Source organism: Patagioenas fasciata, chromosome 6 (genome assembly GCF_037038585.1).
Source record: "Patagioenas fasciata isolate bPatFas1 chromosome 6, bPatFas1.hap1, whole genome shotgun sequence".
NCBI classification, from domain to species: domain Eukaryota; kingdom Metazoa; phylum Chordata; class Aves; order Columbiformes; family Columbidae; genus Patagioenas; species Patagioenas fasciata.
In genome coordinates this window covers 34,255,122-34,282,370 of record NC_092525.1, presented here as the reverse complement: position 1 = coordinate 34,282,370, position 27,249 = coordinate 34,255,122, and the positions used below count along the sequence as shown (strand labels likewise).

General features: G+C 42.7%; 1 protein-coding gene across 1 annotated transcript in view; it reads right to left on the bottom strand.

The window, feature by feature from the left end:
- Positions 1-26,893, bottom strand: part of SYDE2 (synapse defective Rho GTPase homolog 2) — a 29,541-nt gene extending 2,648 nt beyond the window's left edge. Inside the window, exons 1-6 of the mRNA XM_065842382.2 lie at positions 26,676-26,893; positions 21,578-22,309; positions 11,911-13,007; positions 9,396-9,522; positions 4,097-4,278; positions 2,992-3,223 (exon numbers count right to left, since the gene is read on the bottom strand). Coding sequence (XP_065698454.2) covers positions 2,992-3,223; positions 4,097-4,278; positions 9,396-9,522; positions 11,911-13,007; positions 21,578-22,309; positions 26,676-26,784 — 2,479 coding nt within the window. The 5' untranslated portion in view covers positions 26,785-26,893. The remainder of the gene's footprint in view (positions 1-2,991; positions 3,224-4,096; positions 4,279-9,395; positions 9,523-11,910; positions 13,008-21,577; positions 22,310-26,675) is intronic.
- Positions 26,894-27,249: the final 356 nt, after the last annotated feature.

Sequence of the window (27,249 nt, the reverse complement as noted above, 5' to 3'; positions counted from 1 at the left end):
TTTGCCACTGTTGGATATAAAAAAAATTTTAAAACTACTGTAAAAGCTCAGTTTTGAAGATTCATGCCAGATTCAAATTGCAACTGAGAAGCCTATCTGAAAGTAGAAACTCCCAGAGCACTGATTAAATTAACTGCATGAGTTAATCACCATCCAGCTCTGGGTCAAAGAAAAGCAAACAGCTCAGCTCACACACTTTGTCCAGGCTAAAACAGTAACAGAAAGCAGGCACAGCAAAATAGGTTAAAACACAACAAAAATACCACTGCAGAGAAACACCTAAAGAAGCTGAAGATGCATCAAATGCTGAACTCTTGTGCTTCTCTTTTGCCCTAATGTTCTGCACTATTAATAAAAGCTCAGTTGCACTGATTTTTCTAAGCAGCCACAACGCCGTGTCAGACGTACACTCAAACAGGTTTGATGGCAATGTTACCTGAGCTCACGATTATACAGTGTAAGTTACTAACAGTCTCCTCCACTGTTACTGGCTTCCTATGGTAAACAGCAAAAATATTTTTACTGACCTGTGCCTATTAAGCGTCTGAGCTGCAAAGCTTCTTTTGGTTTTAAACAGACCATTACCTCTCATAATCAGAGGCAAAGACCTGTTCCCATTCACTGCTGAGAACACGGCACACACAACCAGCACGGTTCACCATCTCACCCACTCCTCCTGTTACACTCCACACACAAGCACAGAGGCTCAGTCCTGAGATGGGCCCAATGCTTCTCTGTCTGGGTGCACATTGCAGGCCTCTCCAGGGTATTTCAGCTTTACTTTACTACTGGCACAGTAACATGCAATAACTATCTCTGCTTCCCCCTCACCCCTTACTATAACAAAAGCCCTTCTGTTTAGACTATGCTCCATTAAGATGAAGGGCCATGGGTTAACAATAACTTGCCAGTATTACATGGTCTAACTGAACAAAGACTATTTGTTTTCCGTTGGAAAAATACGGAAATTGAAGTATTGCACAACATGTTGATTATCAAGCTGTCTCAGTCTACAGGAGATTAAACGTAAGGGACCCAACTGTGATCCTTCCTTTGGGTCCAGCTGGTCTGTTTACACTGTGCAGCATCCGTATGTTCACATCTCTGCATCCATATTTTACCTCCATTTTAGCACAACAGCCTGCACAGTTCGTGCAAGCTGAGGGACAGCTTTCCACTTGCTCTTCCAGGTGAAGGAAAACTCTACCACTTACCTTACTCAACAGCAACGCACACTCCTATGCGCAGAGCTATATCTACCTGCTTTTGTTTACCACCACAGCTGTGCCATAAAATGTTGGCAATGAGTGGAGATGACAAGAGGGAAAAAGAAAGCCATTCCCAAATACTCCTTATATGAGTTGGGGAACTTTTTGTATCCTGAACACAGAGCAGCAGAGCCCACCTAGCTGGCTCCAATGTAGCCACAGCATCTGTAATTCAGAATGACTAAGTGAAGACTTTCTCGACCCTTCATGTTTCCCAGGTGACCCTAAGTCTCCCATAAAAAAAAAAAAAACAACAGACCTCCTCCTCTTCAAGTAAAAATAAAACACATTTTAAAACAAACCAAATCAGATTTATTATTCATTTAGTTTAACTGTAATCCAATTTCATGTTTCAATTGGTGCAGAAATTCAGTAGTTTCCCAAGACCAAATATTGTGTTCTAAAAGGGAACAATTAAGAAGCTGTTTAGATGAGATGAATCTTCCCTTAGCCTCGAGAATTAGAGTTTGAACTATGCAAACTTGAGAAGTGGATATTAAATTATTCAGGTTATCAAATAGATCCATTCTCCACACCATTAGCTGGACTACTATGAAAAAGGAAGGTACCACAGCACAACAGACCCATCACCTGCATGGTTAGGTAGCTTTCAACAGCTGCTTGGCCAGACTACCTGAAAACAAAACTAAACCCACCAGATTCAATGTTCAGTTATGCTCAAACTCTCCCTGTTTAACTGAAAAGCTCCAATACCTTTGTCTGCTCCTGACTTTGGGCAGTGCTTGCACAGGAGAGGGCTGCAGTTCAGCAGCATCAAGGCACAGAATTGCCCACGGGCTGAAGCCTGGGGCTCCAGATGTCACCCTGACCATTTCCACTGCCTTATGCCTCTCTCCATACCAGGGGAAACATGACCACCATGCAATCATTTCCCATTCGAAAGGCAGATCTTAGCAGAAACAGTTACTTTCACTTCTACTTTGGAAGTTTATTAGGAAGATTAGAATTTCACCTCCCTTTTCATTGAGAATTGACCTCAGATTGTACAAAAGCATATGACCTGGTGAGTTTGGAAGTGGGAACTAAAAGGTACTTAAGGTGTTTTGGTGGTGGGGTTTTTTGATTGTTTGTGTTTTGTTGTTGTGTTTTGTTTTAAAATCTTTCATCTTATGCAAAGCTCTGCAAAAACAACTAGAAGTGGCACAGTTCATACTGTAAGGATGTTCCAAATTATGCCAGATTACAAGGGCAGTAATAAAGTAACCTTCAAGTATCTCAGAGACCAACCAACTAATGAATTCCATATGCAGATAATCCTGAATAGTCAAAGCAGGAGAACAGAATAAACACACACACACACACAAAACACAAACAAACAAACAAAACCCAAACACAACCCCCAAACCCATATGCTCCAAACCCCCCTAATTCTGATGTAGAAACCTTACTGTCACTGGGTTTGTTTTTTTCTAGTGTCTTTACTTACATAAAGCACTCTTTACCACTTCTTACATTATACTCAAACTCTGCCATCTGGTACGAAAGCAATTGGAACAACCAACTTCCCATTAAATAAAAGTGACCAAATACAAAGAGTAGATTATAAAACTGGCATGATTTCTTTAGATGAGTAGGTTATGCCATAGTACCTTGTGTTGAAAGAACGCCAGTGCTGCTCAGTCATCCTGTGAATCAATGTACATTGTCACACAGTAAAAACATACACTAATGGTTGACATTGAACACATTCAAGAAATAGTACCTGGCCACAGTTGGAGTAAATAGTGAAGAACCTCTATGTGTTTTTTGAAGTCCAGGGCACTAGCAAGCTCTTCCGAGTCTGTGAAGACCCTGTTGTTATGGTTGGTGGTCTCCTGCCTTTGGCTCAGTAACACAGGCCCAAAGCATACAGCTAAATTCTGGCACGTCATCTTATTTACTTCATGGTAAGAAGCCACCAGTTTCAGGTGATCCAACAGCATCTTCAGAGTAGCCTAGAAGAACAAGATACTGCTCAGGAAACAAAACACTAGACAAAGGTGGTGTTAACATCCTAACATCGCTGCTCTAGAGGGGTAAGATCAAGGCTGACAGCTCTGGTTTTAATACCAACACCCATCGATGGAGCATATAAGAGCTGAATTAGAAAAGTCTATAAGACTATCACAGAGCAGACTAGTTAAGACAAACTTCTTGGTAAAATCTAGCTTGCTTCTTACCTGATCTCCGTTTTACATGAATGGTTTTCCCACAATGGAAAAGGGACATCGGGAAGAAGCAGTACAGAAGATCCAGGTACATTAGAAAATAAAGAAACCCTCAGTATGACCTCGGCATCAGAACAAGCTTCCAGATAACTTGCAGGTTCTGTGCAGGTCACTCACTATCTCTCCCCCAGAAATGGGCTAACTGTGGTTTTTGATACAGGTGAATTTGTCAGGTGGCAGTGCACAGCACCATTACACTGCACAGTATGGGAAGTGAAGGCTTTATTGCACATACTTAGGAAGAAGGAATGTGTTTGCCCATGTAATTATGACATACAGATCAGATAGTTCCACAGAAATGGAGCAGGACACCACACAGGAATACTCTTCAATATAAATGTAAAAGTAGTGATCACAGCTTTTCATTCAGTTTTACAGAGACAATATAAAATGCAAACTAGAATGAATCCAGCAATGCGGACCCTCTAATTAATCAAAGCACAGAAGTATTTTCAAAAACACAAAGCATCAACAATCCAAGAGGTGACCATTAAGTTAGGAAACAAGTATACACATTTTGACACATTTTATATCCCATGTGAAAATGTTCCTTTATTTTCTGAAGCACGCAATTTACTTGAACCTGCTGGCACCGCTCACCTTCTCAACATCGGGCAGGCAATCCAGAAGGGCTGCTGTGTGCTCAGAGTCACTCGGATCGTTCTCACAACCACTTGCTGCCATTTTCAAGGGATTTTTTGCCATGGCATCCAACACGGCTTCATAGAGCTGCTTGGTTATCAGGGGAGAGGGTAGCTCTCGCAGATAGTCCTTTAGGACACCTTCACAAGAGACACGAGAGCAGACACCTTTAACAAGCTGCAGATTCACTGTCCTGTGATTTTTGGGAGCACTAAGGTGCATCAGCTTCACCCATCCCATGAGAAAATCCTCCGTGTCAGTGCCAAACCCCGCACTCAGGACTGAGGGATGGGAGGATGACAGCAAAAGGGCACAGTGATCCCACAGGCTCAGCTAAAAGGCAGGAGGCATCTGTGCAACATACCCATGAGGCCGGGGGCACCAGCACCCTTGTGCCCATGGCTTCTCCAAGCCCACATGAGGCAGCTGATCACAAACTCAGGATGAAGTGGGGAGGAAGGTGCACTGCACCCAGAGAAGAGGGATGGGTGCCAGGGCTGCTGTGTGCACAGAAGCGGGTACCCCGAGCATGGGGTGAGAATAGCTCCTGGTCCCTCTCCCAATTGGGGTGAGGGAGAGGTGAGGAAAGGAGCCCAAGGAAAAGAGCTCCTACAAAACCAAAGTCTTCAGCCTCATGACACCTCCTCCTTTATATACAACCTGCAATTAACTTTTCTGTTCAGTTTTCAGCTAAAAAAATTATAACCCCAGTGTCACATCCAGTGAAGCACACAGCATTTTCTCACCTACCAAAGCACAGACCAAAAAGATGTCCTCAGGAGGGAAACACTGAGTCCCCTCTGCCCCTGGGCACTCTGTATCCCCCAGCACACAGCTCGCTTCTGTTGTGACAGATATAATTCACAGCCATGGGAGATAGCGGCTAAAACAGTCATGCACTAAGCCACCCCCCCAGGTACGGAGACACATCACACCTTCTCAGAAGCTGGGGACATGCTGGAAGAGAGACTGTTTCTGGGGGATGCAACAAGCAGGCGAGAGCACCATTAATCATCTAGTCCTTACACAGATGCAAAAACACAAGAAGGAATTGAGCATTTGCGTTCTTGCAAGCTAGCTTTAATGGCTGGCCAATACTTCAGCTTGAATGGGTTTCAGTGATTATAAAAATAATAATTAAAAAACCCAAAACATTTAGACTTCTAACAGCAGGCCCATGGAAAGGACACAAGCAGAATGCTATCCAGGAGAAACGTGTCCAAGTACAACTGACACAAAAATCTGAACAAGACAACCCTGCCTCCCAGCAGCTTTTACTTTCCTTAAAAAAACACATTCTGTGCCACAAATATCTACCCATTTTAGCTGGATCACAACTGAATTTAAATACCTTGTTAAGAAGAAACAGTGGATTAAAAGAACTTTTTGAAAGCAGGCACTGTAATTAACAAAGCAGCCTGTGCTCCAGAAAGGCAGAGTTGGAAAGGTAGAAGATTTTTTTTTTTAGTATGCACTCCTCATAGCCTTGTAAAATCCCAAATCACAGCAAAACCATCACACTGTGCTATTCAACAAGCAACAGTTTTTATAAACTCAGTCTTTATAACCTAACTGTAAACTGAACTATATAGCAGTGGGCTTTGCTATGAGGTCATTTCTAAAAAAATACAAGGAATGAAAGCTAACATTTTCCCCATCACAGCCATGTTCATGTGTAGAAGGCAAGTAAAAGTTGTATAAATATTTTTTAAAAAGAAAAAAAAAAAGCCAAAAAGCACTGCATCTAGTAGTAGTGCAGCTATTCAAACTGCCCTCTGCTTAAAATGGGAATCTCCCGCTGGGAATAAAGTACAAAAACCATCCATGTATTTTCCTGAAAAACACGTTCCCTCTGGTGGTTTAGGGTTTTTTTGTTGTTGTTTTAAAAAGAATATGCCACTTTTGTTACTGCTCCACCTCAGTTGCTAGCTATTGTTTAATAACTTAATCATATTCCCCTCTCCTCACCAATTATTACTTCTTCCCCTCATTTTAGAGGGCCATGTTCCACACGGGGATTAGCAGGTTAAAATATTAATGAGACAAACGTGGCAGAGGCTGGTGCTGTACAGCATGGTTTGGGATATTTTCCTTTTTCCGTAAGCAAACCACTAGCAAGAGATGCTGGCTTTTTACTAGGATTTTCTTTTTTGGAAGGGAAGGTTGAAATGGGAATGAGTTTACAGTAGGAAATGCTAGGTCTTAATCAAGTCAGTTTATACTACTGAAACACTCACAACTGCCTAGTAATAATCACTTCGTAGGAATTCCTGTAATAGCACCCATAGCTGTAGGACAACCATTTGCCAAAAGACTTTCTCTCATTTAGCCCTGAATAACAGGATAGTTTGAGAGCCATGAATGCCCCTTGACCTTTCTAAATCCTTTTGCTATTCACTCAGCTAAATTAGCCCTGTAAGAGGCTGCTGTTATTTTTTTCCACAAATCTACGCTTCCCGCTGCTGCCAACCCACTAGCATATTCCCCTTGACACAACCACACACAACAAATTTAGACAGCAAGCAGAAATTTCAATCCACTTCATTAATTCCTCATTTTTCTGACCCACTGAACTGTTAACAGTATTGCACGCTTTATGCAGAGATATGAATTCACGTGGATGTGAAGAGACGTGAGGCAACACGACTACTGGTCAGTTCCAAAAAGTGGCTGCACGCTTCAGTTTGAGCCATGAGCACACTTAGCTGTGTGTGAGGCTGTGCCAACCCCAAGAGCATTTCTCAGTCAAGATTTAATCATTAAATATTCGATCTTTAGTCTTTGAAGACCTGTCAAAAAAAATAATATCTTTTTCATCTTTTGGAAAAGCAGCGCTACTCAAATTTCAAAAAGGACGCAAGGCGGCACTTCTCTTCAGATCAGCCAAGATTTACGCTGAGGATTCATATTTTATGGAACACATGTTTTGGCTTAGAGAAGTATGAATCATGTGCATGAGCCTCAGCATTGCAAACACAGCAGGGGAACCATTCCCTCGCAAACCAACTCCCTACGCACATGCGAGAAAGGTTTTGTGGGTTCTTTTATTCCTAGTACCAAGCATGGTGGGTAGGTTCCCCTTCCAGCCCAGCCCACACTGTTTACAATTAATAAGAGAGGGGGCTGCATTTCGGTCAGCAGAAGTTATGGGTGCAAACACACACACACACACCTCCTGACTCATGCAGGACCCCTGCACTTGCTCCTTTCAACACACAACTAACACAGGCACTAATTGCAATCACACAGCACAGCTGTAGCATGGGAAAGCAGAAATTTTTTTAAGTAATGTCTTCAAACTATTTTTTCCTTGTAAGGAAAACAGCATATAAGTAAACTCTCACAATATAACTCATACAAAATCATGGTCAGTAGTCTTTCTATAAGACAGACACCAACACTGTAGTCCTTTCACGCTTACAAACAAATTCTGGATGCAAAAACTTACCCTTCAGTAGTACAAACAAAAAAAGGACCAAGAGTCCAGCAGGACCTGCATGGTCACCAAAAGTTCACCATCACCAATGAGGTCTGCAGCAATGTACATTGAAAAACTGAACTACACTTCTCTATGTAATCACCGCATCACAACTTGTGATGGAAAGATCAGTCAGACTGTGCCACCGCCCTTCCAGGGCTTTGCATCAGTGCCGAGCTCTCCTGCAGTTCAAGCTTAGGTTTCAGACAGTTCTGTTTGTTTCTGAGTGTACAATGTATCCAGGAAAATCAAAATCCTTAAAAAATGTTACAGGTTCTTTTATATATGGATGAGAATTAAGTTCCTATAGCCTTTCCCATGATACTCCTGAACCGTTCTTGCAAATATTGTTTTATTGTAATGATTACTCATAGCATGGGAGTGCAATGCCATTTTTACTATTCCAAAATTGAAAGAAAAAAAAAGTTTTCCATTAGCTAAAAGTTTTCGTTAACCAAATGGCAGTTTGCCATTTGTCTGCTTATAAGTCGATATCAGACAGTTTCTGCTGTTTGGCAGAAAACAATAATTTCATGGAACAATCTGTTCTTAGAAATTATCACTTTTTCTTATTAATTTATTTGTAAAGAGAAGAATATTATCCAGTTTAAAAGATCTTTTATACTATGTGCTTTTTAAAGAGTGAACGCCATCAGAGTGGAACACAAACACAAGTTTTGGCTGCTGGGAACGCTGGTACTTGTGAACCAACTAGCTGGACATTCAGAACCAAAAGGCTTATTTAACCCAGTGAATGTTACCAAGTAACATCTTCTGATACCACTTCGTATAAAGTGTAATGAACAAAATTAATTCCCAATATACTGAAATGAAGTAAATAACCAAACAGGATAGAACTGTCCTGTACATTGGATGCTACCAAAAGGAGCATACAACCACTGAACTAGTTATTGAATCATTAGTTAATATTTATTCAATGTACAATTTAGACCCTGACTACTGTTGTTACGTTTTCTACCCCTGGATATATAAGAAATGAATACTTCTGCCTCGTTTCACAGAGCAATTGGTTTACTTGGTGAGGCCTGAAATCAGATCAACTTTGGTTTACATAACAAGTATCAATAGTTATAAAACTGTTCCACTTTTAAGCAAACAAAAAAAGGTAAACAACTTGCACAGTGCAACTCCCATATAGAGAGCTGATGCTGATGCAGAGGCTTCTCAAGACCTTCTCGTCCCACACTCCTAGCCCTTCTCACCCATGCCAGGAGCTCACTGTGTGACAGCAAGTAAAGGGCCAGTTGCGTGAGCAGGAGAAATGACAATCCTGCAGCTCAAACTAGCCTACACAAGATCATAAGAAATCTGTTTCCAAAAATCCTGTTATTTCCAATGTAAAGGGAAGACAATGGGTTGATCCGAGATGGTCCTTCAATCACATGCTGTAGAGCAACCAGCACAGCGCATCTCTCAGATCACAAGCACGTTTTTCAAGATCTGCTGGAATACAAACCAACAGCAGAGATTTAACCTGCTCCGGGGACCTCAGCTCCTTTCACATTGCACTCCCCTCTGTAACGGTTGCTGAAAGCAGCTCCTTCCGTACCCCCTTCCCTCCAAATCTCTGCTGCTTCCTATTTACACCTCCCCAAGGTCACTGCACCCATTCTCACCTTCAGCAATACAAAGCAGCAGTTAACAACTCATTAAATGACAACTAAAATCTAGTTCAGAGCACAATTTCACCTTTTTAAAAAAGTACCTTACAAACAGGGTGCGATGCTATATTAAAAGAAAAGCAAGGAACTGGATTACCTGTTATGACATTAATATCTGGGTACTGGCTTTCACAGAGAGTCACAGCCTTGCTGTCCCTCTCAAACGCCTCCCGAAGCTCTTTCTTAACCGCTGCTGAGCCACACAAGCGATACAGGCCGACCACCTAGGAGTAAAAATAATGGCCACGCATCAGTCATTTTCCTGTACAGGGGACTAATAATTGACATCACGTGTTGTCTCCTCCTGAGTGCAACAAAAAGAACTGCTTGGAAAGTTATGTCAAGGAAACTCAAAACAGTGCAAATGATTAACATTAGACAATAATATATATTATCAGACATTACACAAGAGACACAGCTGGGACTGTTAAGTGCTAAGTGAATAACGCTAATGTTTTCCATAACAGTGAATGTGCTGAGCAGTATTTTATTGACAGAACGTGACTTCTAAGTCAGAATCATTTAGTGCTTCGTTTTTATGCAAACCTAGGAAACAAGAAAGACAGAATAAGCTAGAAAGTAACCAAAATTTAAATTATACTTCATACCAGTAACCAGGGTTTCAAGAGAATTACAAATACTCTGTTATTACATCTGAAAGATACTGTTTTAAAGATTATGAGATGTTGACTTGCAGGTGTTTCAAATTGTATGAAAAGTTTTATGCAAAGCAGGGATTGTTTATTATGCTCAAGACAATAGGAATGGAACACACAACACTCTTAGACAGAATTATTAATTCAATCTACTGCTTTCATGCACTCAGATGTTGCATTTTATCATTATTCACTTTTCATTTTCATCAACACCATTTATATAAAGCACTCCTATGATATTAAGGAACTAAATCTTAAATACATCAATTGTACTTCCTTTTTATGAACTTCATAGGCAGCTGTAGTGAGCAGTCAATAGGTAGTCCAAAACTACCATGGACTCAAAGACAAAAAAAAACCCAAATAACCCCTGATTTAGACTGTACTGACTTAGACCATATGAATCTAGGTTTGCAAACAAGACTATTTGTCTGGCCGTATATTAATTTCTGTTTAAATAAGTGGAAAGTTATCCAGTGGAACTTATACTCCCTGTTCCCGAAGATCAAATATGATCCAGTATTTGCCTAAGGCAATTTATTTTCACTCTAAAGCTGTCTAATGCCACATCTGAAATTGAGGTGGAGATGCCAGAAGTATGCAGTCTATAGGAAAGTCAAAAATGTCAGACAAGCACGTGGTTAAAACGAGAAGTTAACAGTATATTTTACATTTTTGGTCCTCCATGTTCAAATACACAAATCAGATTTCATGCTCAAAAGCACCAGGTACATTCAGACAATTCAGATCCCAGCTGCTTCATTACCAGTGTTGCCTTGATTACACAATATCATTTGCATGACTAGGTGCTAATAAGCCCAAAACAAAATGCTGAAACCAAGGGATACATATATTGGAAAGAATAGAACTTCTCTTTTCCAATGATTTGCATTCACAATAAGAATCATACAGTTGCTATTAGCAGTGACTTCCAGCAAAGTAATTACACAGAAATACCATTTCTATCTATATTTTATGACCTAAGTTATAAATAGCAGAGTTAATCTCATAATACCTGGAACTACATCCAACCTGCCACCAATTTAAAATAGTAACTGTGGTAGTTGTGATTACTAATTAATTTCACCTGAGCAAGAACAGGTGTAGAAGAAACTGAGGGCTCACACACACTGTGGAACAGTGTGCAAGAGTCCTCCCACCAGTTCCAAATTAACTGCCAAGGGGAACATCCAGCCTCAGGACCGTGCCTCTTTCTTCCTAACAGACTTCTTGTCCAGCATCTGTAACTGGGGATTTGTTTCCATACCTCATTTCTCACCCATATTTCTGTCCATTAGGTTACACCGACCAATACCCTGCATTAGGCTGAAGAGCAGACACTGTTGCCTTACAGCATCCACCTCCTGTCCTAATTTTGTAAACAACCTCAAGAAAGGTAAGGAGCAGTGGTAAGAGGAAACAATTCAGCACCTCAGCATCTTCTCCTCATCTTAGTGCTGTACACAAACTGATGGTAGATGAGTCTTTGGCATGTTGGCTTGAGACTGCACACACGTGAGCAAGGTTTTGTCAAAAGACCTGTCACTGTATGTAATGCCTCAATATTGGGTAGGAGGGTACATTATACTCTTATTTTTGCAGATAGATTCAATATGTCCTTACAGAGTGATCTGTGTCCCGGGAATTGGGCATTTTCAAGTTCTCAGCTCTGCTTTTTGAGGGTGACTACACGCTGGGGGCTGCAAGTTCATTTCACTATCTCTGGTCCTAATGCAAAGCTGTAAGTCAACATGCGTCTCCTTCACAAAGACCAAGTTGGAAGCATTGATTTCACACAGTTCTTCCCACATAATGATGCTCACCAAACCAACGCAAAAAAAATGACATGTAAAGGTGTTTATAATTTCCCCTTTTCTTCCTCACTGCTCATGCTCTGCAACAACAGCTGTCCCAACACAGAAATACTAACAAAACAGATTAAAATAAGCACAGTACCTGACAGCCTCTCTTTTCAATCTCCAGAATGCATTTCTGCATCAAAAGTGGCACCATCAAGCCTGCATTTTCCTTTTCTACAACTTTTCGAGCATCTATCCCAAACATCACAGGCTCCCGATCCGCATCAAGGCCATCAAGAGAGTTTTCCCACTGCTCCATGAGTGACAGCTTGACGTAAATAAGCCCCCTCGGTTCCAGTTTGACAGCCAGCTGATGCGTCTTTGTCACTCGGAAGAGAGTGGGAAGAGCCACAGTTCCATGACAACACACCCGATTTTTCCGTGGGGTGGGTTCCCAGCTGAACACCACCAGCTTTAAGTGCTGAGCATTTTCAATCTCTATGTTGAATGTGTGGTCCATATCTAGAAATGTTGTCCTACATGTAAGCAGGGCTGTTCTTGCTTTGTTTACTGAGTCAACCTGTATTGCACAAAAGACATCTTTTGAGTCTATTCTTGGTGGTTTTAAGTCTTCAGCACCATAAAAGTGGACGCTCATGAGTCCAGAGATGTACTGAGAGCACTTGGGTTGATCAGAGAAGTTGTAGTGTCTGAAAGCATCAATATCTATTTCAGTTTTACCACTGTTACTTGGAAGACCCTCCTTTCCTTTCCCACACTTGGTTTCATGCCCATGTTTCCCTGATTTTGTTATAAGTTCAGGAGAGTCACCATCACTGAGGTAACCACCTTTGTTGAAGGATTTGGAGCTCCTTAAGCTTTTCTTTTTGTAGGTGTGTTGTGACGACACGCTACTGTCAAGATGGTAACGACTTATCACATTCCTGCTGGCAGCTGTGGTAGAGTTTCCAGAAGATGGCAAAGACACTGTATGGCTTGTATCCCGGCAGCTTCCCTTTGGCAGGGAAGGATTATCTGAACTAGTATGGCTTGATGTTCCCTTGACACTCAACTTCCTGCTCAGCTCTGGCAGCTTTTTCATTTTCATAGAAAGCTTCCTCACAGTCCTGGGAGATTTAATTCTATCAGGGAAAGGCCAGTTGATTGAGCCACCTTTTTTCAGAGGACTGGGACTTGGAGGAGAAACTTCTGTTGAGGGTACATCAGCCTTGTGTGCAAGTACAACTCCAGACCCTTTAGGAAAAAAAAGAGAACAGATAATCATTTTCAAACCTCTCAGTAACGAAAAAGTAAACCTTGAACTAGGGGAAAACATGCTGATTTGCTGTAACTTGATAAACGCAATTCATTTAGACAACCATCATTCATTCATCCGTCAGGTGTTCATGAGCATTCAGAAAGCTGTGCTCTGCTGACTTGTTCAGCCAAATTTGGCAGCTCATAGTCAGAAGACAGATTTGTTCTGCTTTTTGGAGATGAAAGAGCCAGAAACTACGTATAAACAAATGAGCTACCTCACTCGCTGCATCCAGCTTGATCAATTTGTTCTGTATCCCACATACGAGCAGACAGGGCTGCATTCCCAGGGCACAGGTGCAACAAAACCAGTCTTAAATGGGAAAACACTGGAAGGTGACAAACACACCCTTGTCTATGAAGCAGTTAGCTACATAGCCAACAGATCAGTGTTGTCTACTCCTCTTAAGTCCAGAGGATAGACAGTTGTCTCCAGTGAAGAATATGGCTATACTCTTGTGCATGTCCTTGTTAATCAGAGGAGCCCTAAATCCCTCCCATGTAGACCCAGGCAGTACTTCCCACCTTTTCTTCCATTTCTATCAGTTCCTCCTTTCCACCATAGGATGGAGGAGGAACACAACAAGGATTTATTCCTTCCAAAAGCTGCATCCTGCACTGCCTCAATTCCTGTCTTCAAGTTCCCATCTTTTCTGGCACAAACATCCCATGAGAGGGCTGGAAGTGTCCCAAGTGACATCCTTGTGGGAAATCACCCACTTTTCAAGGTACCAAAAAAATTAAAAAAGAAAAAATCATAACAGTCAGCGCTGATGTTGAAGAGCGAAAAAGAAAAAGAGACTTCCTCAATTTAGTAGTAAGAGACAACTGATTAAGGAACATGATCAGACAGACAGTACCGCACACAGTCAGGAACCTGCAGTTCACCTCATGCTCCAACACTTGAGGAAATCCAAACACCAAGTTATAGCTCAAGCTGTTCTCACTTTCACCAGCATGAGGCAGTAATGACTATAGGAAAGGCAACGGATTTACATGAATTAATGAAGGATGCCAAGAGGGCAGCTGAGGCCAGGATGACAGATATTAATAAAATTATATGAGTACTCTCACAGTCACTTTTCTATCCCTTCAGAAACCAGCAGTGGTTCTTGCTATTAATAGCAATAACCACCCCATTCACCCATCACTTTGCAAATTTTAGCAGCTCCCAGCAGGACTCGTGTAACCTTGCTGGTGCAGGGTACCCCAGAGCTCCCGAGCACACTAACCCTGAGGGGTGCAATTAGTCCAAGCAACTCACAGAGACTCAGACACCTATATCCATCCATCATCCCCCCTTGCTAGCCAGGGAAGGGAGCAGTCTATTTACAGCATATATATATTAAAAAAGGGGCAAAAAAAAGCATTGTTTTCACAAGCTACTTGGTAAATCATACTTTACAGACATTTCTACTACAGATTTCTCAAAGGCTTTAATTCTAAACTAATCACTTCAAGTCCAAACCACCACACAGCTAGTGATTTTTACAAGTTCCCTGTTCATTCAAACTTATTTTCACCATTTAACTATAACTTACTTTTATACTTAGCTTAAATAGTTAATCAGGTGATCTGGTCTTTGACCAAAGTGATTTGTTGTTGTTTTGTTTTTTCTCCCCCAAAAAACCTTACAAAGACTAGTTCTAGTCCAAACAGCAGTTTGGCTTTAATAACTTTTGCAGATAGTTGCTTAAAGGAGTATCTTTATAAAGGAAAGTTTCAGTTATGAAGAATAACACAGAGAATCTGTTTTCCAGAGCAACAGAGGAAAATTCATTTAGCCCTCCATCTCATAGAAGTAGTTCCTTTGCAGGGGAAGGGCTATTTCTAGCACGCCTGCTGTGCTTTTCTGGCAGGCAGCTAGTTAGAAATGTGGTGTTTGATAAAAGCGGACAAAGCCTCCCCTTGTACTGCAAATCACAGCCCGGTCCCACTGGTGGGCTGGCCCGGGGCGCTGGGCAGCGATCAGTGCCACACTTCAGCCTGTAGCATTAATCTTCCCCTTCTGTCAAAAGCCTCTGGCACAGGCCTGGAAAAGCAAGCCAGCAAATTAAACTTCGCCCCAGCTCATTAAAACCAAAGAGCCAACCTAACACTCCGACTTTTATGTGTCCAACTTCTGCTGCATTTAGCACCAAATAGTTAAAATGAAATATGTGGCTGGAAGAAACTGAACAGTGGAGCATTATGCAGGACGGTATTCCCATCAGCACTGAGCCACATCTTGTTCCGCTAAAGCCAGCAATGTGCTGAGGTATGCACGCAATTTTAAAGAGTGTCCATGACACAGCTCTGAACAAGCTGCAAGGGGAGCGGTAGCACAGCCTGGTCACACCACACTTCCCCAGCCAGCCCTCTCGACACAGGCTGCCAGAGGAACTGAGCTGGGTCTCGCTCCTTTCACCACAGTACAGGGCTGTGCTGCAAACAGGCTCCTCACTGTGCCTGTCCCCTCTCGCTCCACCACTGCACATCCCATCTGAGCAGTTGAACTTTGAAAATATCCTTACAGAAGGATGGTAGGAGGAGATGAAACGTAAGAAGCACCTGTCACACAGATGACTACCAGGGCAACGGCATGGTCAGTTTCTTGTGATGCAGCTGACTATATGTATAAATATAAGTGCGTGTATATACAATTCATTTATTTTTTACAGTGAGAGCAATCAATCACTGGAACAACGTCCACATTGCTGAAAATTTTCAAGACGTGACTGGACAGGATGCTATGTAATATCATCTAGGTTCCCTTTCCCACCAAAAGGACCAGATGACCTTCTGAGGTCTTTCACAATCTGGGCTGTTCCATGATATACTACATTTACCTTATGCTTTCCAGAAGCTTTAGCAGTATAAAACAAACAAAAAAAAAAAAGTATTGAAGGCCAACACAATTCGAATTGAAATGACTTGACACGGTAAGTGCCTGCTTCCATCAGCTATTTGTTCAGCTTGACCAGCAAAGCCACCTTTCACTTTGCTCAGCAATATGCCCACGTGAAAGGATAAAGCTTTTTCATGACCAGATAAACACCTGGAGGGACACAAACAGCCCAGGGGCACACAGTGCTCCACAAACACAGACCCCCGGTCCCTCCCCACCCAGCCAAGCACCCACCTGGGCAATTGCCACTGTCCCCAGGGTGGAACAGGGCAGCCCTGACAGACCATTCCCTGCACAACCCTGTCCCACGGCAAGAGGGGACTCAAACTGCCCAAAGCACTGACAACACAGCCCCTGCCAGACACACGCAGTGATTTAGCACAGTAAAAATGCCTGTCTGACCCTGCTGAACGTTGTTTACCTCTGCATGGGCACATATATCACTGTCATACCGACGGCCAGCAACATGCTATTTTACAAATACCTTTGATTCCCCTGTTATACAGGTAACATTCCTTCTTGCTTAAGGTAGGGTTTCTGAGTTATTTCGAAGTTCCTCAGAAAACCTGTAATTTATTAATATTTTTGGGACAACAAGTTGAGGTAAGTCAGAAAACCATCACTTCCTTATGAAAGTAAACTATTGAAGTATCAAACAGCCACGCTCATAGTTAATGGAAATGTTGAGTTCCCACCAAACTAAACCTGATAGGTACTGATCTGGATCCTCAGCTGACACAAATGGCACAGCTCTACTGATGTCAAAGGCTGTTAACTTAGGTGCAGGCAAGTTATGTTTTTTCATCCTCAGGTACTTCCAGACCTACACAACTTCAGTAGAATGGTAAATGTCATTAAGAGAATTCATGCTGTCTCAAATTCAAGCAACTTCTATTAAGATATAAGGAAAGCATCACCTCTATTCACATGTGCAACTGTGGATTAAAAAACAAAAACAAAAAGACACGCAAAAAAACCCTTAAAAATACAAAAAAGAACTTTTTAAAAATTTGAATTATTTCTATGTAGCATGTTAACTGTCTAAATAAACTGAAGAAACCCTTTTAAGGGTTTTTTACCTTTATAAATATTACTACTTTGATCAATGCAGTCTCTGAGTTCTATGCCACGTAATGCTTCAAAGAATGGAGACATTATTAAAAAGGTAAAAAAAAAAAAAAAATCTTTAAGAGCCCTTTAAAGGTAGTTTGTTTTCATCAAATACTATGCACACTGACATTAATTAAGCTGTGACAAACCCATAAACCCAGGGATCACTTTTACAGGAGAAGAAGATACAAAATAAATTGCTTTAAATAGCCCATTAATTAAAAAGAGAAGTGATTACAGAGTAACCTCCCAGGGCTCATGGAGAGGTAAAGGGGCTGACCACCACCTGCCCTGCATCAGGGCGGGATCCTCAGAGCATCACTGACAGGGGTACCCCAGAGAGAGGAACATGTACACGTAACAGCACTTCAGATCTCTGACCAGACTTCAGAGTTCAGTATCCACAAACAAGCATGAGTTTGTTGCAGATATTTTAAACATCAGTGGTTCTGCAATACACATAAACCGCGGTCGGCTCTGTTCTGGCACTGGAGCCGCGCCGGGATGCAGACAGCAGCACCACGGCTGATGCCAAGCACGGTCCCACTGGGCTGGTCAAATGACAATTTCCTCCCCTCACTGTGTCTTTCACAGCATGAAAAGCAGCTTTTCCCCATTTCCCCAGTCTGAGGATACAGTTATTTAGTACAAATCAGAAACTGAAAAAGGCAATAGCTATTTTAAATTAACTACTTCCACTCCACAGCTGCTACATCCTTTTGCCTCTTTGACCAGCAGGTCTTTATGGTATTGTCACCTCACATATCAAAGACACATGCATGAGAAAGCCCTTGACCTTCCAAAGCACATGCACAAACTCCCCAAAAGCCCACCGCCAAACTGGCTTCAGCTCTGCAGGAGGATAAGGGGGCAGAGGGACCTTTCTGCCACACGCCAAACTATTTAGGTATCTCAAACATTACACAGGAATGCTTTTCTGCCTCATGAAACCAAAGCTCCTTGCACTTGGAAAACAAACAAGCACAAAAACATTAAGCAAATAGTATTTGCAATGTGTGGAAGGAAACTGGTAGATAGGATTTGCTGCCCAGTATACCCTACATGTATTGCTGGAAGCTTATTTGCAACATCTAGGCACGCAAAGTATTTGCCTGCATTGGCACCAAAAGATGTATTTGGAAACCAGGACAGTGGTCACAGTCTAAGTGGAGAAAGAGCTCTGTAGTTTAAACATGATATAAGCCAAGCTCCAGTTGGCATGTATTGGGGTTAAGTAGGAATATAGTACAAACCTTCACTTCCTACAAAATTGAAAAGAAATCTGTTCATAGCAATTCCTCTCAGGATTTCCCATCCAGACAACTAACACACATACATTTTCAGTAGCAAAAGCACAGTCCAGGTCCTGGTAACCTACATTGCTCAAGTCCTACCAGGATGCCTCTGAGATACAGACACATGTGAGATGATCCGACTGATCAGGTGGACACTAATTCCAACAATAATCCTCCCCAAAAGCAAAAATATTACAAATTCTTCAGAAGGCACTATTCAGAGCTCCACAACATGAATCTATTGCAGGAGCTGACATTATGAAGGGGTGTTTTTCTTCAATATTTTGCATCTATAAAAACATACAATTCTAAACATTTGTAAAGAAAATTCACTTCAACATTTTATATATGCAAAAGCTATATATTTTTTTTTTTCATATTGCATATAACAAAAAATATTCCCATTTTCCAACCATAAACATTCTGCCTGTTCAAGGACAGAGACCCCAAATTAAAAACAGCCTCCAGGGTCCTTTCCACTTAAACTCTTCTCCCACAGAACTAAGAGTATGAGCTGGCACTATGTTTCTACATTAATAACTTGGAAACAAGTTATCTTATTATTCTTACCTTTTGTGTATTTCTTATAAACAAAATACATGGTAATGCTTTATTTTTAATCAGTTTCCTTTTAAAAGCCAGCACAGCTAAAATAACTCACTAAGGAATTACCTGACAAATCCTATTAACGTAAGTGGCATTTGCTGTAGAAAGGAACCAGATTAACACCAGGTACTAATGGTGTAAATTAAGACTGTGGGGTAAATTAGCACCTCTAAAAACTATGATCCATTTTACTGATAACATTTACAAGAAATATCTATTTGCTGCTGTGTTTGGAAAGATTCCCAATAGCTGAATCCTATCATTTATTTTTTTTTCTTAATATTCTGCCTAATAAAGAATCTCAGAAAAAAAAGAAAAAGACAAAAAGAAAAAAAAAAAAATCCATGACAATTTTCTCTCTACAAAATTGAAGATCCAAATAAGGCAGCAATGTCTAAAGTTATAGAGGTAAAATTGATTCCATTATCCAAAGAAGAAAACAGAAAATGACAAAATTAACAACTATATATTTTGTTTTTATGGTGCCCTACTTTTTCCTGTCTGTGCTTCTCAAAATCTAATACTTCAGACTCTAATGTTAACCAATATTGACATCTATAAAAATCATATCAATCAGAAAGGTAAGCAGACTTTTCCCCAAAGTAGTAATTGCTTATTTGTTAGGAATTACTGTTTAATGTACCTGGCTCTCCAAGAACATAGACATTCCATAGCCATTGTATAATTCAAACAAGGTCCTAACAAAAATAAAGTTAAATTGGCCATGTTGTCCTTCATGCAGTAATTTTGTATGGATGAGCTGTCATTTTAAATTTCACTGAAAATAACTGTAAACACCTTAACTGGATTAAAAATAAGAACTAAGCCACTTCTCCATAAGAAAGCCAATTACTGAGCAGCAGGGATCCACTTCATCAATTAATCTATTCAATGTGATCACTATTCAATACATGCAAAAGAAGAGTTGCATTTAAAGTACCTTAATTAAATCAATGCATTAAAAAAACAATCAGGAGAAATTCCTAACACTTTTCTCCTGGTTTCATAAGACACTTTAAACGGACAATTTTGTTTTCAGAAATAAATGTTTCTTCAGCATGAAAACAATTTTGATTTTTTTTCTTCTTATATCAAGGGATTTATTTTTTAAAGAAATAGTCACCTATACACTGAGAGATTAGCCACTTAAATGAGGGTCAAACAGTCTGCAGGACACACACATGGCTTTCCTAAATAACCATGCTTACTGACCTCTCCAAAGCACCTAGAGCTCCAATGACAGCAGAAATCTACCCAAGAACATGATATTCCATCTATCTTGCAAGCAAACACAACTGGTCTAAGTATTTAATGCAGCTGTAAAGTGAGCTATTTCTAAATAAATGCCCAATAACTTTAACACAGTTTGCTACTAAAAATACACTTGTATCTGCAGCATTTCCACAGAAAGAACAAAATGTGAGGTCCCAAAAGAGACGACGGAGTGTTTGTTCTTCCGCTGTTTACAGCAGTTGCTTTGGTGCCTTTGAACACAAGCCCTGTTCCCAGAAGGAATCTCTGCACTGGGAATTGGGCTCAGCAGCTCCCGGCACACAGGGACATGGGGCCAAAGCCCAAAGGGATGGCCAGGCTAGACGGGGCCACCAGGATGGGGGCTCCTGCAAGGTCAGTGCACACTCAGGCACTGACACCAGTGTTTCACGTCCTGTCTGCCAAGCTGGGCAGAAATACAGGCTCTTAAATGTCAGCACAAAGAAAGTATGAACTTTCTCCGAATTGGGGAAGCTGGAATTCCCTGTCTCCTGAACTTCACACTAAGTTTCTAACTTCAACAGGTTACTGGAGTTAAGGTCAAGATAATATAAGGCACATCAGTAATTTAAAATAATTCCTTTTTGGAAAGGGTTGGGGTTTTTCTCTGCTTACTTTTGTTTGGTGTGGTACTGGTTTTGTTAGGGGTTTGTTTGTATTTTTTTTTAATAGACTGCAAAAAATCTTTAATAAGATGCTGAATTCACACACTAATGGAATTATGGAAATGAGAGTATCAAACACTCAGCCAAAGATAACAAGGAATAAAGAGGTTGGCTTTTGAAAGTGAAAATCACTCCTCTCCAGTCTATTAGATTAGAGATCAGCCTGAGACAGCCAACAAGACGGCAATTACAGAAAGCAACATGATGAATAGCGTTTATGATCTTCCAAAATGTCTTTATTAAAAAGTCCCAGACAGCAAGTTAAAGAAACTTCTGCAGACATTAAGTAGCTCCTCGGCTGGAATCCAAAGCCAGGGTTAGACACTAGTTAGCAGAAAGGAAACCCAGTGTGTCCTCACATTACCAGGTTTTAGCAAATGCTCTTTGTAAAACCTTTGCCTTAAGCAAGCTGGGGGACAAAGAGCACAGACGACAACAACACCTGGACATGCCATGAACAAGCTGACTGAAAAACCGCTGTGCAGCTCTACATTTAGTAGCCATCAGTCGCACAACACGAGTCATTTTTTGTGAACACGACATGCATTTCCACCGGAAATTTGCTTGATAAAGATAAAAGGAGGAGAAAAGGAAAGGGAGACAAAAGAAGGGTTTATTATTCCTCTAAAAGAAAACAGGACATCATACTTTCAGGTTGCTGAACCCTCTTACCTGTTGAAGGGCACTTAAAAGCAGGATTGTCCTCTGCTGCCGGCAGGCTGGGAGTCTTGCAGGCAAACCTCTGCCGGTGCTGCTGCACGTGCTGCCCAGCGTGCATGGCATCGGCCTGACTCGCTTCACTGGGCTGACCTGTCCGGCTGGTCCCCGTGCTCCCCACGGAGCATAGGGGACCCTCATGGGGGCCTGTGGCTGTCCCCGAGTCACCCCCCGGAACGGGGTTGTACCGAATCACTGGGGAGCCCACAGCAACAGGGCTTTTCACAGCATAAGAGGGGACCCTCAGCAAGTCGGGCTCATCATCTTCAGGGATGGGGTTGTACCATATTTCTCCTTCATCATCTGCGTCATTATCCTCACCAAAGTCCGAAGCGGCACTCCTCGGCACGGCAGGACCCGCGGTGCTTGGCAGGGCACTGATGGGAGCGCAGCTTCGCACCGGGCGCTCCCGCCACACGGGTGACGTGGAAGGAGCCCGCAGCACTGGGGGTTCAGACAGCAGGATGGGAGATTTGGGTACCGGGATAACAGCCTCCTGCGTTTCTTTGGAGGTATTGTCTTCTGCCAGTGGAGGAGGAGGTCGGTGCGTGCTCTGCTGCAGCCAGCTGCGTTTCTTAGAAACAGTGATGCTGTTCACCCGTGGCCTGTGCACAGGGACCTCGCTGGCCTGCGGGGACTTGGGGTCCTTCCTGCTTCTCGAAGCTATGTAAACATTTTCTATTAGATCTGTTCCCACAAAGACAAAAAGAGAGGGAAAAACAAATGTTTAGAATATAATTTTGCTTTTGACAGATGAACACATATACTGTCGTATGACATTCGCAACTAGACCTCATCCAAAAGGACAAAAGTTGATGTGATAATAAAATTATATTTCAGCCTGTCAAACCAGAATGTACACATAATTAATAAAGAGTCAGACTTGTTTGGCTGTATTTTTAACACCATGTAATTTAGATAAATGTCAGTGAAATAGCCCTGCTGAAAGGTCACGCATACTTAGATACAGCTGCTTCTTGTTCAGCTAAGTTCAGGTATCATTACTTTGAAAAGTTCCTGTGCAGTGTTTCGAGTTTGTTCATGCCAATGAAGAAATAGCCCCTGGTTTTCCTGTAATGTATGCCTTAAATGGCTACAAAAAAACCTCACATAGATTAATTTCTAGATTTAGTTACAAAATAAAGGTGACGTACAGGCTGCCCAGGGAAGTGGTTGAGTTGCCATCCCTGGAGGGGTTTAAGAGACAGGTAGATGAGATTCTTAGGGACATGGTTTAGGGGTGGACTTGGTAGTTCTAGGTAATGGTAATTGATGATCTTAAAGGTCTTTTCCAATCAAAATGATTCTACGATTCTTTATGTCTTGCAAAAAAGAAACTCCAGAAAGGACTATCCTTACCAGCTTCAACCTGTAATTAAGACAGAAGCATCCCTGATTTGCCGGGAATAAAATGAAACACACCGTCATGAAAGGAAAGAATGAGAAGGAGGAAACTTAGAAAAGTTTTAAAGTATCTCATTACACAATGAAAATTTCATGAAACAATCAGGTTTCACTGACTGCTCCCCAAGCTTGACACAATTTCTTTAAAGCAACAGCCAAACATTTAATTATGCATAGAAAAAGCCACTTCCACTTGAGTCCCTTGTCAGAGCAGGTCCAAGGTGCCTGCGCAGCAGCAGTGCCAGAGCCCAGCAGACTGCAGGGCTGCAGCACCACATCCCAGCTGGGGAGGTGGGACCGTGCATGGCAAACACCAGCCCCTTCACAGAAAGGAAAGCTGCAAGCGCACACAAATGAAAAACTCCAAGGTCAGGTAATCCACGTCCTCCTCTGCGGAGGACAAGCCAGACAGGGCTGGCCCTGACTGGATGGGGATAGCTGGATTCTTAAAAAACAGATGACTCGATTTCATGCAAAGCCCCCTGTAACTCAAAGTTTCAGACGGGAGCACTTATTTGATACTGTCTAAACAGTATTCTCATAAAAAAAAATATTTACACACCAATAATGGATATTAAAATACGTACACCTCTCTGGAGGAGAAGCTCTGTAAATTCAGCTAAGTTTACTGCATATAGGGTAACAGGAAAAAGACAGACAGTTGGACACCTTCCCTTTGACCCTCTTTTTAGGTTTGTACATTACTGACAGAAGAGATCCTTGATAAGATCTGAAAGACTATCATTTCACTTGATCAAAATTCATCATTTGGTGATTTTTTTTCCTAAAAAATATGTTTGCTTGTTTAGCTAAACTGCAACACAAACACTACTTGTGATTTGAAGAATTAACTTGGTTCGAAGAATTAACAAACCTAAATGTGTTCATTTTGAAGCCTGTACACACCTCCACTGAAGTGCTTTGCTACACTGCGGCCTGAATCAGTCAATTAATTAATAGAATCTGAGGAAAATGTGAAAGCAGGGCTGAAGATGCAGAACTCTGGCAAAGTTTCAGTGAATTGGCAGCAATCATATTCCTTTCCCCATCCATAGCCTGGAAATGTAAACCCGCCATCATAAAGGTTACCCTTTACTATTTCAAGTAAGAACTAACCAAAAGGATGGGGAAATAATCTGTAGTGGGCATGGGGTTATGCCTACATTGCCAAGAAGTCACATTGGATCTGGGATGTCTTGGGCAGGCACCTTCCTGCTGGTGACAACTACCTCAAAGCCCTCCACTGCGGTCCTTGCTCCGGTGACATGAATAGATGGAGCATCTGAGCGCTGTATTTCCACAAACAAAAATATCTGTTACTTCCTGCCCCACTGCAGCAACGCACACCCTCCCACGCTGGTTAAGACAGCACACAGTTCCCGAAACAGCAGGTTCCAAAGTGGTACAGTGTGCCTAAATATACACCCAGTGCCACATCTGGCCTCAGCCTCAGCCTGCCCTTGTGTCCCAGAGGCAGCAAATGCACAGAGCAAACTCAGCTTTGTTTTCAACATCCGTCTGGGTATCTCAGTAACGAACCACCTGCAAAAGCTTACCACAGAAACATTAATAATCAAGTACCTCCAGTGTACTCCAACAACCCCGCTGCTTGCAGAGACATGCCACGTATCACAGGTATTCACAACTACCCCTTCTCTGTCTCCAAATCAGCCAACATGCTGCCAGAGGTCACTGATTGTAAATGTTCACTGAATCTCATCCAAATGATACACTGACATGCAAATCTCCCAGCTGCAGCTCCTGCAATCGATAGTTGGATTTGCAAGCGCTGCTTCCCCTTTATTCGAACTTGGCCCTGGTCCGCAAAACCCTTATGCCTGTGTTTATTTTAGTAACAAACTGTTTCACATGCAAGTATCTGCACAACCAGTGCTTCATTGTAACACAGCAAGTTTTCAACATCATTAGCTGTCATAGCAACAAGCCTAATTTAAGTAAATACAAAGCTTTCAGAGATGCACAGGTCAGGCACATACTTTTGGTTCTAGAGTAAAGTTTAATTCAGAAGAATGTTGATGACTGTCTATTAGCACTTCACTTTAATGTATTTAATATATTCTCCAAAAGAGACCAGGCCTCCATATAGATACATAACACAACAACAGTTCCTCCTTCAACACAGTGTTTAAGGAAAAAAAAACAAATAAACAAGTCAAGTTCCCTTCACCTTCTGATCTATCTACAAAACATCAAATAAATCACTATTTAAAGTTAAAAATATTATGGTAACAACTCACCTAACAGCTCAGAAACCAGAGCTTCGATGTTTCAGCACAACTGATATCAAAATTTATATTCTGTCTACTATGAAGGCAACCATATTTCAATGTGATACTGTGTACTGCTTTTCAAACCACAATGAAGAGAGGAACAGCTTTTTCCAGCTTCTCCATATATGGATCAAAACCATTCCTAGTTCTTCTGGTTGTAATAGTAACTATTGAAACACATTTTCTTTCACTAAGTTTCCTAGTAAAACTATAAAATATAATAATTATGTATCTAAAAGGAACAACAGCAAGACTAAATATGTATTCGTAAGTTTTCAAGTACACACAAAAAGAAAAGCAGCAAACAAAAGCCAAAGAATGACAAACAGTCATATGATAAGAAAATGATCAGGGACTCACACAGTGGTCTAAATTAAAAACACCCTCTTATTTTAATGAGGAATTTTTATTGCCAAGAAAAAGAGTGATTATGCATGTGAGGATACTACTGTTGAGGATTGATTTAAGACCTAAATTTAGATTTGCTGAAGTGCCTGATCTCTGTTCACAACAAATTTGAAGGTTACCTGGTGAAAAACCAAAAACTTTTCCAAACATAAATAAATAACTTATTTAATTTCACTGCACACTGGCAACTGCATTGAAAACCCTATCCGTTTCAAGCCTCTGTTTTTGTTTGCTTACAGTTTATATAAATTAGCACTGGCCAATGAAAATAAAGTCAGCTTTTAAACATGGACGGTTCCATAAGGAATAAACCGGCAGCGAGTCCTTTCCCCTGCAATCGCGGACTTGCTGCAAAGGCTGAAGTTAAGCGAAGCCGCGATGCTGCGGGAGTTACCGGATCAGCTGCTTTTTGCTTTAGCAGCTTACAGCATTCCGATAGATCCCTTCTATTCCGGTATGCTAAAACACAAATGTAAAGTACAGGCTACAATAAACAGCCTCATGGATTTGTAGAGAGAAACCAGATCTTCCAAAGGTATGAAAAATTAATTATTTTTCCTAAAGCGCCATTCCCCTGCCTCGCGGAGCTTTCTCTCCCCAGTTTGGGAGGAGTAACAAAGTTACCGTCTGCAAGGGACATCGCCGGGTTAGCACGTGAACGCCGCTTCCACGGAGAGACGGAAAATGCACAGACCCGGGCAAAGCCCCACCGGCAGCAGCACCAGGGTCCGGCATCCACCGCCGGCCCCGCCCGGGGCTCTCCGGTGCAGGGCCCACGGCACATCCCCGGCGCCCACGGGGCTCCTCGACCCCCTCGCCCGGCGGGGAACCGGCCGCCCGCCGCCGTCCCGGCGCTCCCGCCGCTCGCGCCCGGCAGGTGGAAGGGCGGCCGGTGGCGGGCGGGCAACCGGAGCAGCGCAGCCGGACCCCCAGCCGTCCCGGGCACTTACCCTGCGGGGCGCACACCCCGCCGTGGCGGTGCCCGGCGCCCGCCGCCGCCCCTCGCTGGGACCTCCTGCCCCGCAGCTTGGAGAGCGTCCTGCGCAGCGGGTCCGCCATGCCTGGGAGCCGCCTCCCCCGCCGCCTCAGCGGGTGCTGCCCCCCAGCCCGCCGGAGCCGGCCGACCCCCTGCGCCGCGGTGGCAGCGGCAGCCCCGGGCCGCGCTGCCCCATGGCGGCGTGGCTCCGCGCGCCCGGCCCCGGCTCCGCCGCGCACATACTTGGCATAGCTGAGCGGGGTGAGAGGGCGCCGCTCTGCGCATGCGCGCCGCCCGCCCCCGCCCGCCGCTCCCCGCGGGGCTCCGGGGCCGCTGCCGGGGTGCCCGGGCCGGCCCGTGGGGCGAGGAACGGGAGACTCCCCCCTCCCGTCGGAGGGACGCCGGTCCCTACGGTGCAGGGCGCGGGGCAGCGCCTGTGCCCGCCAGAGGTGGCCCGGGCTGCTGGGGCTGCCTCAGGTGGGCGGCCAGCCCGCCCCACCGGTCCCGGGGCTCCGTCCTACTCGGGCACGGAATCCCCGTCACTACCC